This window comes from Hakea prostrata, chromosome 3, assembly GCF_041222555.1.
Source record: "Hakea prostrata isolate BN-2017 chromosome 3, UWA_Hpros_2, whole genome shotgun sequence".
Taxonomy (NCBI): domain Eukaryota; kingdom Viridiplantae; phylum Streptophyta; class Magnoliopsida; order Proteales; family Proteaceae; genus Hakea; species Hakea prostrata.
The window spans coordinates 6245255-6258752 of record NC_142602.1 but is presented as its reverse complement, the minus strand read 5'-3'; the positions used below and the strand labels follow the sequence as shown (position 1 = coordinate 6258752).

At 37.6% G+C, this 13498-nt stretch overlaps 1 protein-coding gene across 3 annotated transcripts; it reads left to right on the top strand.

The window, feature by feature from the left end:
* The first annotated feature begins 504 nt into the window (after positions 1–504).
* Positions 505–12037, top strand: LOC149020381 (Protein kinase superfamily protein). 3 transcript variants are annotated; one of them, XM_089148503.1, is made up of 8 exons: positions 505–685; positions 949–1153; positions 1258–1534; positions 2246–2583; positions 2697–2832; positions 7854–7990; positions 8074–8197; positions 10141–12037. In XM_089148503.1, the coding sequence occupies exons 3-8, from the start codon at positions 1357–1359 to the stop codon at positions 10665–10667; spliced, it is 1440 nt and encodes a 479-aa protein (XP_089004629.1). In that variant the 5' UTR covers positions 505–685; positions 949–1153; positions 1258–1356; the 3' UTR covers positions 10668–12037. The 3 variants fall into 3 exon arrangements, with proteins under 3 accessions (XP_089004629.1, XP_089004626.1, XP_089004628.1); XM_089148500.1 differs by having other exon boundaries at positions 949–1534; XM_089148502.1 differs by lacking the exon at positions 505–685 and having other exon boundaries at positions 695–1534.
* Positions 12038–13498: the final 1461 nt, after the last annotated feature.

Sequence of the window (13498 nt, the reverse complement as noted above, 5' to 3'; positions counted from 1 at the left end):
TGTAAGGGAACAAATTCCAATCGGATGTTCCAAAATCATTCATTCCCAAGAGAAGCTAATCTTTAGAAGCATTTCCGTGGGTTTCCTAATTTTTTTTGTTTTTGTTTTTTTCGCATCGTTCTTTGCATGCATTGGTGGAAGACACATTTATACCTTCTGAAAACGCACAAAACAGTCGTTCCCATTAAAAACGATAATTTATTTATTATTATTTTAAGAAATTTTCTTTGTTTATATCATTATAAAAAACAAAAATATTAATTTAAAAAAAAAAAAAAAAAACGAAAATGAAATCTTGGGAAAAGGGGACTGATGTCCGTAACATGGCTGGTAAGGTGAAGCAAAGCTTTGCCACGGTTTTTTTTTTGTTTTGTTTGTTTCTTTAAATTTATTTCGCTCACAATTTATTCTCTTTCTCTCTCCTGCCCTACCTACCCGCACTTCGTTTTGCTTGCCCGAATTGCCCGTTCTTTCTCCTTTCCATCCTTGTCAGGTAGTAATGCTCCATTCACCTCTCTCATTCTGGGTTTTCCCAGTCTCTCGTTTTCTTTCTGTCTGAGAAATGAAGACTCGCATTTCAGCTTTCTTCTGTTGGTTGTTTTGTTTCAGAGTTATTGTATCATTCCATGGCCAAGAAAGCAACCTCTGAGGTCATACTCATACCTCGATTTGGGGCTTCGGGCAGGTAAGTTCTTCTGCCCATTTTTTCTTCGGGCAGCTTGATGTGCTTTTCGAGTCCAAGTCAGTGAGAAAACATGCATTAAACTAATCAAATTCATGGTAGTTTTTCGTTCTAACAGCTTCCAATGGGGTTTTTTTCATTATAGAGTTCGTGTAGCTTTGAGGGCGGAGAATCATGGGTTTTTCTTTTGTCTTTTGGGATTCTAATTGTTCCCGTATTGATTAAAGAATTCACTTGGTGGTGTTTACCTTCATTTTCTTTTGTAGGACTGTTTCATGATCTGAATCATATATTTGCTTCTGACTTGTGAGAGAGTTCAGATTCTGCATAAGTGATTCTCGGTACTTTGTTCGTGGGATTTTCGGCTAAATTTTCCGGTGTTTGAACGGAGGATTTGGAAGGATTTATTGTATCCTTGGTACCTCTTGGTTATTGTGATCCTTTTGTCCCGTGCTGTTTGTGTTCTTAAAGGTGACTCACTGAAGTTCTGTAAATAAAAAAGTTTGATTTTCCCCCCTTTCTCAGAGGGGTTTTTCGAGATGTGATTTGAATTGTAGTTTATTCGCTGTATTTAGTTTTTGGCTTCGACATATCGAGGCTGCAGTGAACTCCAAAAGCGTTTCGATTTGTGGGTTTTTTGAGATAATGGACATTTGAATTAGGGTTTCGGAAAGATGGGAGCAGGTGGTGATGCTATTCAGGTAGAGACATGGAATGTCGGGAAATCGAAGGGAAGGAAGAAGAAAGATGACGAGGAAGAGGACCCTGGCTGCTGGTTTAAGTTGAGGTTTGGGAGCTGCATCTCTCGATCCAAAGTGGATACCTCTTTAAGCGGCGCTAGTACTAATTATGGTAATTGCTTATTATTGAAAGCTCTCCATTTCTCTGTTTGAACACCCATATTCTTTAATTTGCCTTGCTGCTTGGTTCGATTTCATGGGTTACTTTATACTTATCTGTCATTTACTAGCTCTATTTTCTATACCTGCATGTTTATTTGATGTCGTTTTATTGAATTTGGGTATTTGGTGGTGTACATTGTGAATTGTAAGTTTGCAACCGACTTGATTTGTGACTTTCTAAATTTAGAAAAGCACTGAACTGCGAGAGATATTTAATCACTGCTTAGTTGTTATTTGTCATGATTTGTTGATGCTTGATGGTAACCATTTTGTATTTATTACCCCGTATTGCAGAACGCCTCAATGGCTACTGTAATTACTTGCCTTATTATTTATTGCATGGTCGTTTAGTGTAAGTTGTGTTATATTTTTCCATGTATGCGAATATATACTTCTGAAGGCAGTTCAATCCTTGCAAGTTTGAGATGTTCTGTTCACTATCCTCTATTCCTTCTGGAAACCTGAATCCTTTGTTGTTTCTTAATGTCCCTTTTATGTTGAATGTTACCATCGTTTCTTTCATGGGGTGTTATATCTATGTGAATTGTCAAATTCTGGAGGTGCCAAAAATGTTTCCATGCATATGTTGGTTGTTAATTATTAATTTGGATACCATGAGCTTTTGAAAGTTATTAACTTACTGATTATGTATGTGGACCAGCGGAAAGTAAATCTACTAATGATACCAGTAGGGACCAACCAGTTGTCCCAGTAGCCTCCTCTTCAACCACTAGTACTGCAGAAAGTAACCCCTCCACTCCCAAAGTAGGTGAGGAGCTGAAGGTTGCTTCTCAGCTTAGAAAATTCTGCTTTAATGAGCTCAAGACAGCAACAAGAAATTTTAGGCCAGAGAGTCTCCTTGGTGAGGGTGGATTCGGTTGTGTTTTCAAGGGATGGATTGAGGAGAATGGAACTGCTCCAATGAAACCTGGGACAGGGCTTACTGTTGCTGTTAAAACCCTCAATCATGATGGATTACAAGGTCACAAAGAGTGGCTGGTATGACCCTTTCCAAGTCTGATAATTTTTATCACTGAATTTCTGGCTGTGTGCACTTTTCCTTTTCTGGCATTCATGAATATTACCCTCTTCCTTTATATGGCAATTGGCAGGCTGAAGTTAATTTTCTTGGTGATCTGCTTCATCCAAATTTAGTTAAATTGATTGGTTACTGCATTGAAGATGATCAAAGGCTGCTTGTTTATGAGTTCATGCCTCGGGGAAGCTTGGAAAACCACCTTTTTAGAAGTATGTAACTGCACATGTAATATTCTTTTATGAGTTCTTAGATGTTTACCATTTGGAACTATTAAACATTGAGATTTTATTTGAATTTTTCCCTTACTATGCACATCACATGAGAGCTTGAAGGAGTTTGGCTACCTTTGGTTGATATAAATAACATGCACTCCTCCTTTCACTGTTGAGAACTTTGAAGTCAACTATTGGATGTTGCTTTTTGTCGGAAGGAAAAGAACACTGAAAGTGCTTGAGAAAAGCTAGATTAACTATGGGATTAGACACTGTTGTTCAATCTCTTCTTCCTTTTTTTTTTTTTGGGGGGGGGTGTTGTGTGTGTGTTTTCTTAAGGTTAACTTCTTAGTAAACAATTTTCCTTGTTTCTTTTTGGAGAAGTACCCCCCCCCTGCTGATTAGTAGATGGTCACTCTCTTTTCAAGGTTCCTCTTTTGTTGGTTATGACTCTGACAAAACCAAGGATTTGAAATCAGAACCTGCAAATAGGGAAGTGAGAAAAGGAGATCACCCAAGGTGAGAGACAATTGAGATAGGTTGTGTCGAACTTCTTATGATATTGAGTCAAGACAATTTCTTATACCTTGCGATAGATTGTAGTCTCCCTTCAATGTAAGTATTAGTATTTCCAAGGCAATCTGAGTCACAAATACAATTAGGAAACAGCCCAAATAAGGAAATTGCAATGAAAGAAACAACAAAACAAGAGCAATTAAGAGAACTGGTTAGTCTACTGTGCACAACTTGAAGATTGCAATCTCCAATCCTCACAAGTATGTCCATCATCAAGCCAAGAAACAGGCCAACCAGAAAGCTGTGATTATTTTTTGCAGCCAATTGTTGCAAACTGGGAACAGATTTAGTTTCTGACAAGTATCACTAGGAATGTAAATTTTAGATGAGCATGGAGGACTCCAGAATTGCTACTATCTCAAATTGCAAACTCAACCCAGCAAATCACAAATGCCTGAACCATTGGATGTTGAGGCGTATGTGTGAGAATTGAATTTGGAATAAACTGATGATCTATCAGACTCACTGTGATATTTTAGACTCTTGGATCTCAAAGCAGTGTTTAAATTAAACTTCGAAGCAAGCATGTAACTCTTAGCTTCAGATTCAACCTCAATTCGATTGTTAGCAAATGTGCCCAGCAGAATGCGAACCAGAAAAGGGTAGATGGTTGATCTTCTCATCATGGCCTTGATATGAACCTAATCAACCGAAAAGAGGGGTTTGCCCAAGGAGAGAAGCAACCTATAGATTACAGACTGCTCCAACATACGTGTTTAGAAACTACAATCACAACTGGAATAGGAAAGATAATCCTAGTCTAACTATGAGTCTATGACTAGGAAGTGACTCAAATTAGGAAATAATTGGGGGAAAAAAAAACAAAACAAAAGCAAGTAAAGAACCTACTTAGTCCATGATAGGGGCACTCACTCTGTCATGGTATACAACTTGAAGATTGTAATCTCCAACCCTCTAAAAGATGTCTGGCATCAACCATGTAACCAACCAGTAAAGCTGCAATGATTCTCACACTGAGATTTTAGCAACCTCAACTCTCAAAGTATATGGCAGTAGCGAAAATTACTTTGAAGCAATCATATACTAAGCTGCAGGTTTAGTGTCAGCTCGATTTTCAGTCAGTATGCCCAGCAGAATGCGCACCAGAACAAAAGGGTAGATGGTAGATCTTCTTCTATTCGTGTCCTTTGATTTGAGCCTAGTCAACTTTTAAACCAGTCATGAAACCTAGTCGTCGTTCTTATATGAACTAGGTTTTCCTTCTGCGAAACAAAAACCCAAAAAACAGCTCTCAGAATGGCTGCAACAGCGAATCAAGTGCTGGTTGCGGCTCTAACTCCATCCGTGATGCAACAAAACCAAGTATCTGTAACCAGTACCTGCGAGTAGGGATGCGATAAGAGGAGATTGCCCAAGGAGAGAGGCAACTGATAGATTGCAGTCTTCTTCCAATGTATGTATTAATACAGCCAAAATAATTTCAATAATTAATGGAATAGGATTGAAATCCTAGTCTAAATACACATTGGAACTGAAGAAACAACTTACTGCACGATAGATTCTCCCCTGAAAGCAATTTATTTTTGATAGAACTGACAGGCAAGGAAATAATAATAAAACAAAATCAAATAAAGGAACAACGTAGTTGACAATAGATACTGCCTGATAAAGAGAGGCAGCTAAATAACTGAAATAGTTACAATCGTCAATGGAATAGGAAAGACAATGCCAGTCTAGATACAAATAGGAAGCAACTCAGAAAGTGGAAATGATGGGGTAGAAATAATAAATCAAAAGCAACTAAAGAAACAACTTGGCTCATGCTAGATCCCTAAAAGCAACTTATTTTGGGGAGGGATGTATCTCATTTACTGGGATATATGAGCAGAGCTTAAACAATCTTATCTAGTCTGGTTTGTGATTGACATGGACAGGACCTTTTCTAAATGTGGACGCACATTACGTGAATCAGAAAGTGTTTCAGATTTAAAGAAGCGATATTACTTTCTGTAGGGTGAACCAGTGCCGAAGGCTTCCGGACAAGCAAAGTCCTGTTGGGGGGGGGGATTTTTATGTGCAGCCTTACCCGGGATAACTTTTGCTGAAAGGCTGTTTTGATGCCTTGACCTCAGTCCACAACTGTGGTCCACCTTCCTTGCGGAAGGTCCGCCCCATAAAATATTTCCATCTGTGTGTTCCTGAAATATGTATGAAATAATTCCCATAATGTACAAAGAAGGCGATTATTCAAGATAGTTTCTCTGATCTCTCTGATTTGATGCATTAGTGGGAAATATCTTTTGAAATGGAGAGCTCTTGTAAGTTTAGCCAAAATTCAATTTACATATTTATATCAGGCCACCATAGGAAGGTTAAAAATCACTTAACCTCCTGCCTTATTTTGTGCGTGATTTGTTATTTGATATGAAACATATGTATCTTCTCCTTCTTGTCCTCATGTTGTTTGGACCTCTGCGTATATTGAATAATGAAATAAGTCCTTTAAACCTATACTAATCTGGGCAGCCTTTGGGGATCCTCTCTTGCCGAAATAGATTCCTTTCTTTATCATCTTCCTTCTTGATTGTTAGCAATCACAGAAAACAAATCTCCACATCATGGTCCAACATCACATGCTTATCAATGCGAAGATTTCATGGATCCGCTTGGAATTGATTGATGAGTTTCTTGTTATGTTGAGAATTGAAGTCTAAGATTTTGTGACAAATCCCATTTTTAGGGGTCAAGTATCTCAAAGGTCTGCTTTTCTGCTTTACTTGTGTGGAACATTCTTGGAGGGACTTCGAATTTTTAGTGTCAAAATTTGTGTTTCAACAAGTTAATGAAGATAGGTGCAATGTTATTACGATGAAGTAATTATTCAACAAACTAGCCATCATACTTAATGTCAAAATTTACTTAAAACTTTATGCATTTATGAATGTAAGGGGCGGGCCTTGGCGCAATGGTTGGTGGACCACAGTTGTAGCTGGAGGTCAAGGTATCGAAACAGTCTCTTAGCAAAAAAAATTTTTTTTTTTGGGGGGGGGGGGATAAGGTTGCATAGGAAAAATGCCCCCCAGAATCTGCTTGTGCAGAAGCCTTCAGCACTGGTTCACCCTTTTAAATATGTCAACGACTAAGTGGTAACATGTTTTACATCTTACAATTGTTCCATGATAAGGATCAATGCTAAATTTATTTCTGATACATTCTGGACCTATTATCTAAATCCTACTCTTTTCATGATTAGTCACTGGGTTATAAGGTATTTGTTCTTTGTTCATTATGGATTAGGATGCCATTCTTCCAAGTAATGTATTGGTTTTCATTGTTTGAAATCATGAAAATTAATGAAAATTGGTTGCATGCTTTTGAGAATGCGTGCATGGAGTAAATCATTATTTTTCAGAACATTGTGAACCTTCTTACTAGATTTATTTGATCTTTAGTTGACTTGAATGGCAGGAAGTGCATCCAAGTTAATTTTTGCTGTGGTAATGTAAATTTCCCTTCTAAGGTTTCTCTATTGCAACCTAGTGTGTCCTAGGTCTGAGTTGGGAATAACCACTCCGTGAAGCGGGGACAAGGCTACATACGTTATGACCCTTCCAGACCCACAATGGTGGGAGCCTTATGCCCTGGATATGCTGTTATGTAGAAGTTCCTTTTTAATTTGTATGTTTAGATGCCACGTGCTTTTCTTTACTGGTCCATCATGAGGACATACATAATGGCAAAAACAACAAACATTATAAAAGTAATAATTTTAGTAATTAGAAAGTTTTTATTTGAAAATTTTGGCTATGCCAAATAGCTGGCTATGCTGATGGGTCCAACACAAAAATAAGGATTCCATAGAGACAACTTAATGTGTTGTTTTCCTACAGCTGTTTATGGACCTGAAATTCTCACTTCTTAGTTTTATGTTACACACTGTTATTAGTTAAATTCTATCTTATTTGTTGTTATTATTATTATTATTATTATTATTATTATTATTATTATTATTATTATTATTATTATTATTATTATTATTATTATTATTTTCTGTGCATGTGATTCCCTGAGGTCAGGGAGTCCAAAGTAAGAGTACAAAGTATGCACATCTGTGTTTTCATTTGCTTTCTTAATAGGGTAGGGCGTAATGACTGTTCAGTCTTTCCTGCTATTATAATGAGAGTATTTCCTCAATAAAGATTCTTCGGCTCTTCAGTGGAGTCTTTGCGGCTTTCTGTATATGGGAGAATGGGATATGTGTACACCTGCTTGTTATTTGCAATGTTATTCCCATTTCTGTATTTTATGTATCCTTTATTCATAGTTCTGGTACAACAATACATTTTGTCTATTTATTTATTTATGGAAGAACTTTGGTAAATCATTCATAATTGATTTTGTTCAAATCTTGTTCTTTGACCTTTCTCCTTTATGTTGTAGATATTAAATGTTTTCTGGTTACAAACATTTGTATGCTGTAGGATCCCTGCCACTCCCCTGGAATATCAGAATGAAAATTGCACTTGGTGCTGCAAAGGGACTTGCTTTTCTTCATGAGGAAGCTCAAAGGCCAGTGATATACCGGGATTTTAAAACATCTAATATTCTGTTAGATGCGGTATGTAACAATGAACCAAGAGTTAAAAAAACATCATTTTTCCTGTAACATTGCAACTTTTCTTAAAGCATATGCCTTTTCAGGAGTACAATGCGAAGCTTTCTGATTTTGGACTCGCAAAAGATGGTCCTGAAGGGGATAAGACACATGTTTCTACTCGAGTGATGGGAACATATGGATATGCGGCCCCAGAATATGTGATGACAGGTGAAGCTCAAATTGCATCTTGCATCTTTTTTGGGTGTTGCTTCCTATCCTTTTTTAGTTTGGGTAACATATAATAGATATGCAGAATAAAAGGAAAAATGATGTTTATTGATAAGAACACTCATCATAAATTAATTATATATATATATTACCAAAAGCATGTATAATCATAGCTTCATGGTTAAAAAAAGAAACTTCTGAATGATGCTTTACTTTTGGAATACCAATCTTGTTCAAGTCATTTTGTTTTGTTTTGGTGTTCTGGTCAGATCAAAATTTCCATGAGATTCTGCTGAAACTTCACACCAAGTTTTGATGCATCATTATTGTGGGTTTTAGGCCAAATTAAGTCTTGCAACTTCATCGAAACCCTATAGTTTAAGCTTTATTAACACAATTGGATCATCATGGTGCAAAAATAGTGACCTGAATTGGTGTTTTGAATTTGTGCCTTTGATTGGTGATTTGTGGTTGTTGGGTTTGGGTGTCTTGTACTCAGTGAGTCCATATAATTATGGTTTGGTTTATTTGTAATTGGATCAGGGTTTTGGGTCAATTACTTGTATTGGGTTAAAATTGTAATTATATGGGGATTAGGGTTTTAGGTTTCCCTATAAATAGTCTGTGGGATAACCTAGGTGAATTAATCCCTGTAGGGGATTGGAGATTCCATCCCAGGGTTTCATCTTGGAGGGGATGGAAGGCAAGGAAAGGGGTAGTATTTTGTGAGGTGTGAGAGTGGTGTGAGGTTTATTGGAAATAGTGGAACTTTTCTCATTGGTAGACGTAGGCAAGATTTTACTGAACCAAGCTAAATTCATCGTGTGCATTTTTGCTTGTGTTCTTCTTTGTTCATGGTTGTGCATCTGTATCCCCAACAGTGGTTGATAACTATGATGAAGAATATGGAGAGAGAATATTAGGATGCGGGGAAGGGAGAAAGGCAAAGATTTGATAGGTATGTGGAGAGAATCTTGGAAGAAGATGTGTCTTCTTGAGAACCATAATCTAGCTGATCTTGTTAATATATATTAGATTGAAATCTTCATGATTGCATGGACATACATTTATTTGGGATTACAGAAACTTCTGTGTAGATCTAGTTGCTCAACCTTCTGCTCTAATAGCTGTAATTGAGTCTGTAAAACTGGATGTGGTGGTGAGCCAGTTAGAGGAGAAGAATATCTGAGTAATAGTAGGAGTAAAAGGAGGGGGTGGATGGAGGAAAAGGAGTATACACATGCGCAATGAGTTTCTTGGTCAGAACAGCAATTTCAATTTTCAAATCCATCTCCATCACAGGGTTACACTGTTTAAATAACCAAAATCAAGCGTCCTTGATAGGAAACTGAAACCAACTTGTTATCAAACTACATATGTCCATGACACTCAATAAATCAAAGACGATCTTCAACTTTTTAACCTCCTTGAAAAGGTATACTCAGAAATTAGTGGTGCCTTGAAAACTGCATGGGCAAATTAGGTTGTATACAGTAGAAATTTTGAGTTTCATGGAAACATCTAGGTGTAGTGTGTAGATATGATGTTATGGTTCCTTGGGAATTCTTTCTGGATCCCCCAGTAGAGCTGAAGGGGATCCTTGAAGCAGATATGGAGGCCTGTGTTAGCTGATTTTCTTTTCCTGGTTCTTGGGTCTTTGACCCCGTTTATGTACCCAAAAAGAAAAAAAAAGATATGATTTGTTAAATCATTAGTCAGGCAATGTGAAAGCACACCAATGGGAATCTAGTGGTGACTGATTACTTGATTATGCAATATGATGAAAAAGATGATCTTCCCTGTTGAGTTCTAATTTCTCCTCCAGATGAGAAGTAACTGTTCATAACCTTTACTGACCTATATCTGTGGAGTTTTGCTATTGACCTGCTAAAATTATATGACGTTTGATGTAATATTAATCCAATCCTATTTTGCTGCTTTAGGGCATCTGACATCACGGAGCGATGTCTACAGCTTCGGAGTAGTTCTACTTGAAATGCTTACTGGTCGAAGATCCATGGATAAGAACAGACCGAATGGGGAGCATAACCTGGTAGAATGGGCAAGGCCACATCTTGCAGAGCGGCGGAGGTTTTACCGTCTAATAGATCCTCGCCTTGAAGGTCACTTCTCAATTAAGGGTGCACAGAAGGCTGCCCAGTTAGCTCAGCATTGCTTGAGCCGGGACCCAAAGGCTAGACCTCTGATGAGTGAAGTTGTTGAAGTGCTTAAGCCACTGCAAAACCTGAAGGACATGGCTAGTTCCTCCTACTATTTCCAGACCATGCAAGTGGAACGCAGTGGGTCTAATCAAAATGTCAGGAATAGCCTTAGAACTCAGGCTGGATCTCTGTCAAGGAATGGACAACCGATGAGGAGCCTCTCGATATCAAATGGTCCGCATGCTTCTCCCTACCACCGCCACCAAACACCTCTGCAATCCCCCAAACCCAATGGTAAACAGCCTTAGCATTGGGTTCATGTTAATGAGTTTATCTGCTTCATCGTAGGCTTCTTCATTTTCTTCCGTTATATTTCTTTATATATATTTCTCTCTATATATATCTATAGATATCGTCTTTCAGGGGCATTTGAGTCTTGCAAACCTGAACAAGCATTGGGGCAGTATTTTATATTTTAGACATTATTCTGATGTAAATCTTTGAAAAGTGTTTAAGATAGGGTTGGTGAGCTCTTCCATTTTCCATTGTGGACAATGTTAAATTGCGAAGCATCTGGAGAGAACTATATTGCTACCTCATGTCACCTGAAATTTGTTAGAAAATATGATTATAGTGAATATAGTTATTTGACTTGTCATACTTTTTCTGCACATATTTCCATTCTTGTTTTCTTTTGGGCATATTGTTCTCTGAGGCCCCAGGGATGGCATGCGTGCACCCTTCCCAGGGTCTTCAGATAAACTGAACTCCATCATACCCACATATTTGGATTTATTTCCTTTCAAACAGGAGTAGTAGCAAGCAATTGTGAGATCAAATTTGCTTTGGTCTGTATTGGATTTTTGCTTGTTTCCAGGTGCAGGCTGGCACGCTAGCACAGTGCCCGGATTTCTCTCCCACCCTGTGGATATGTCTCCCTGCCCTTATCATCCCCCCTTTTCAATTGGGTGCAGCCGCTAGATTCATTCAGGAAAACCAGATAGGTGCCTAACTCTTCCCCATGGCATTACCACGACTTCCAAAGCATTTAGATTTAGTAGTCAAGATGACACAGGTTAAGTAGTACATCCTATGAACAGGTTGATTACTGTGATCTTTTAGAATCGTGAAGTAAACTGTTGGGTCACTGGAGCAAATCCTGGGATTACTTACAAAGATGTCTGTGGCAAATTCATTTTGAGTTCAATTCCTTTTGTGTTGCTGGATTGTACTTTTGAAATCTGACTATGAATTTAAGTGTTGCACTTAAATGATTGTTAGATGACCGTACATAAGTTAATATTAGAGCAAATTGTCATGACATCCTAAAGCAGAGGCCTCAATGCATTGACACCCCCTTAGTATAGGTGCCAGAGAGTTAAAGACTTGCATTAGACACATTAGTCCAATCCATTATTGATTTTCGTTAAACTGAAGTTTTATTTTTTCTAATTCCAAAGTTGCCTTTATTTGGATTACAGATTCTGTTTCCTCGTGGCATAGAAGACAATGACAGTATTTATTTATTGCATTCGTATTATCGAGCTCTGCTGTGTTGGTGTTCTTATTACACTCTTTGAAGGAGAAGCATTCTGTCTGGAATGCATATCTACTGATAAATTTTTTGGGTTTTGATTTGTTTTGGTACTCCTTCCAACCACCCCCTCCAAAAAAAAAAAAAAAATCATTTATCTTTCAATTTCGACTTTGATTTCATTCCATTAACAGGAGTTCAACTTCAGGTCTCTCTTTTCTGCTGAGCGTTTTGAATGTGAAATGTCGGATACAAGCTCCATCATGGAGCTCTATTCTCGAAATCTGGAAATTTCTGCTTGTCTCGAAATTTCCTTAACAGTTCTGGAGCCTGGTCTGTTAGTCTGTTGACGAATTAGGCTGGTGGAATCTTATCTTGGTGAAGTATATGGCTTTAATTTGAATTCTTTGACTCTGTTAAATCTCCAACTAAGAGTTCGGGTCCTGGTGGAAAAGGAAAATCCAACCTAGGACTCTGAGGATTTGAACTTGAATAGAAAAAAAAAACGCTGCAGCTCCAGAAAAGCAATACAGCTAAAGTAGTTTAAACAAATGCCCGTGTCTGTTTTCATCAGAGATCATAAAACAGAACAAGTGGCGGAGATCGAAGTGGTCAATGGTGGCGTAAGTTGCTGTAGGACCCAAAGCAGCAAGCATTTATGTTAAAGCAAAGCCCCAAAAAAACATGGAAAGCTATTTCAGATAATTCTGCGTGAGCTTTCATTCACAAACTTGAATAAAAGCTTTGTGGCTATGAATGTAAAGGCATCGATTGTGAACCAAAAAACAAAAAGAAATATAAAAACTAAAGGGTAATTTTCATCTGGACCCTGAGGTTTGATTCAGGTCACTTTTAGTCCAGTTTAAGTTTCTTTTTGCATATGCTCCTCTGTAGTTTCAAGAAATGATTAAATAAGGACATGTTTAATAAAAATAGTTAGCTAAATTAATTTTGTGACAAAAATACCCTTGTCCTTTGGACTTCTTTAAATCCAATTAAACAATATATTAGTTGGTTCGTTTTTACCCCAAAAACAAAAAAAAATTAGTTGGTTTGTTAAGATGGTTTAATATTATCCGGTGCAACTTCAAATGCACAAGCTAGGATGCAACATTCTAAAGAAGTCTTTTCAGAGAGGAGGACTAACTAATTTCTATATATAACCGTGTGGAATTAGAATTATACTTTCCATGGGATGGGCTATGGCCTATGAGTAACCCCTTCTTTGTTTCATAATTTTTTAAAGTTTTAAATGGAAACAAATCTAATCCTACTATTTTAGCCTCTATGCTTTATTTCAATATTTTTTTTATAATCCACTTATAATTGTATTATCTATATTTTAGTCCTTCTATTAATTTACCTAAATTTTTAATGTGAGCTTCACGTTCAAATATGAGGTGGAATCCACAGTGGGTTCCACCGTCCCACACAGGTCCACACAATGTATGTGGTGAAAATGTGTTAATGCTCGCCAACGAAGAGGTAATCCAAACTCATTATTCGCACCCTCCCCCGCCCCCTACCTTCAAAAAATGTTCAATCCTGGCCGAAAGAGACACCATTCTGAGTTGATAAGGGAGGGGGTGGGTGTTTTCGGTGTTG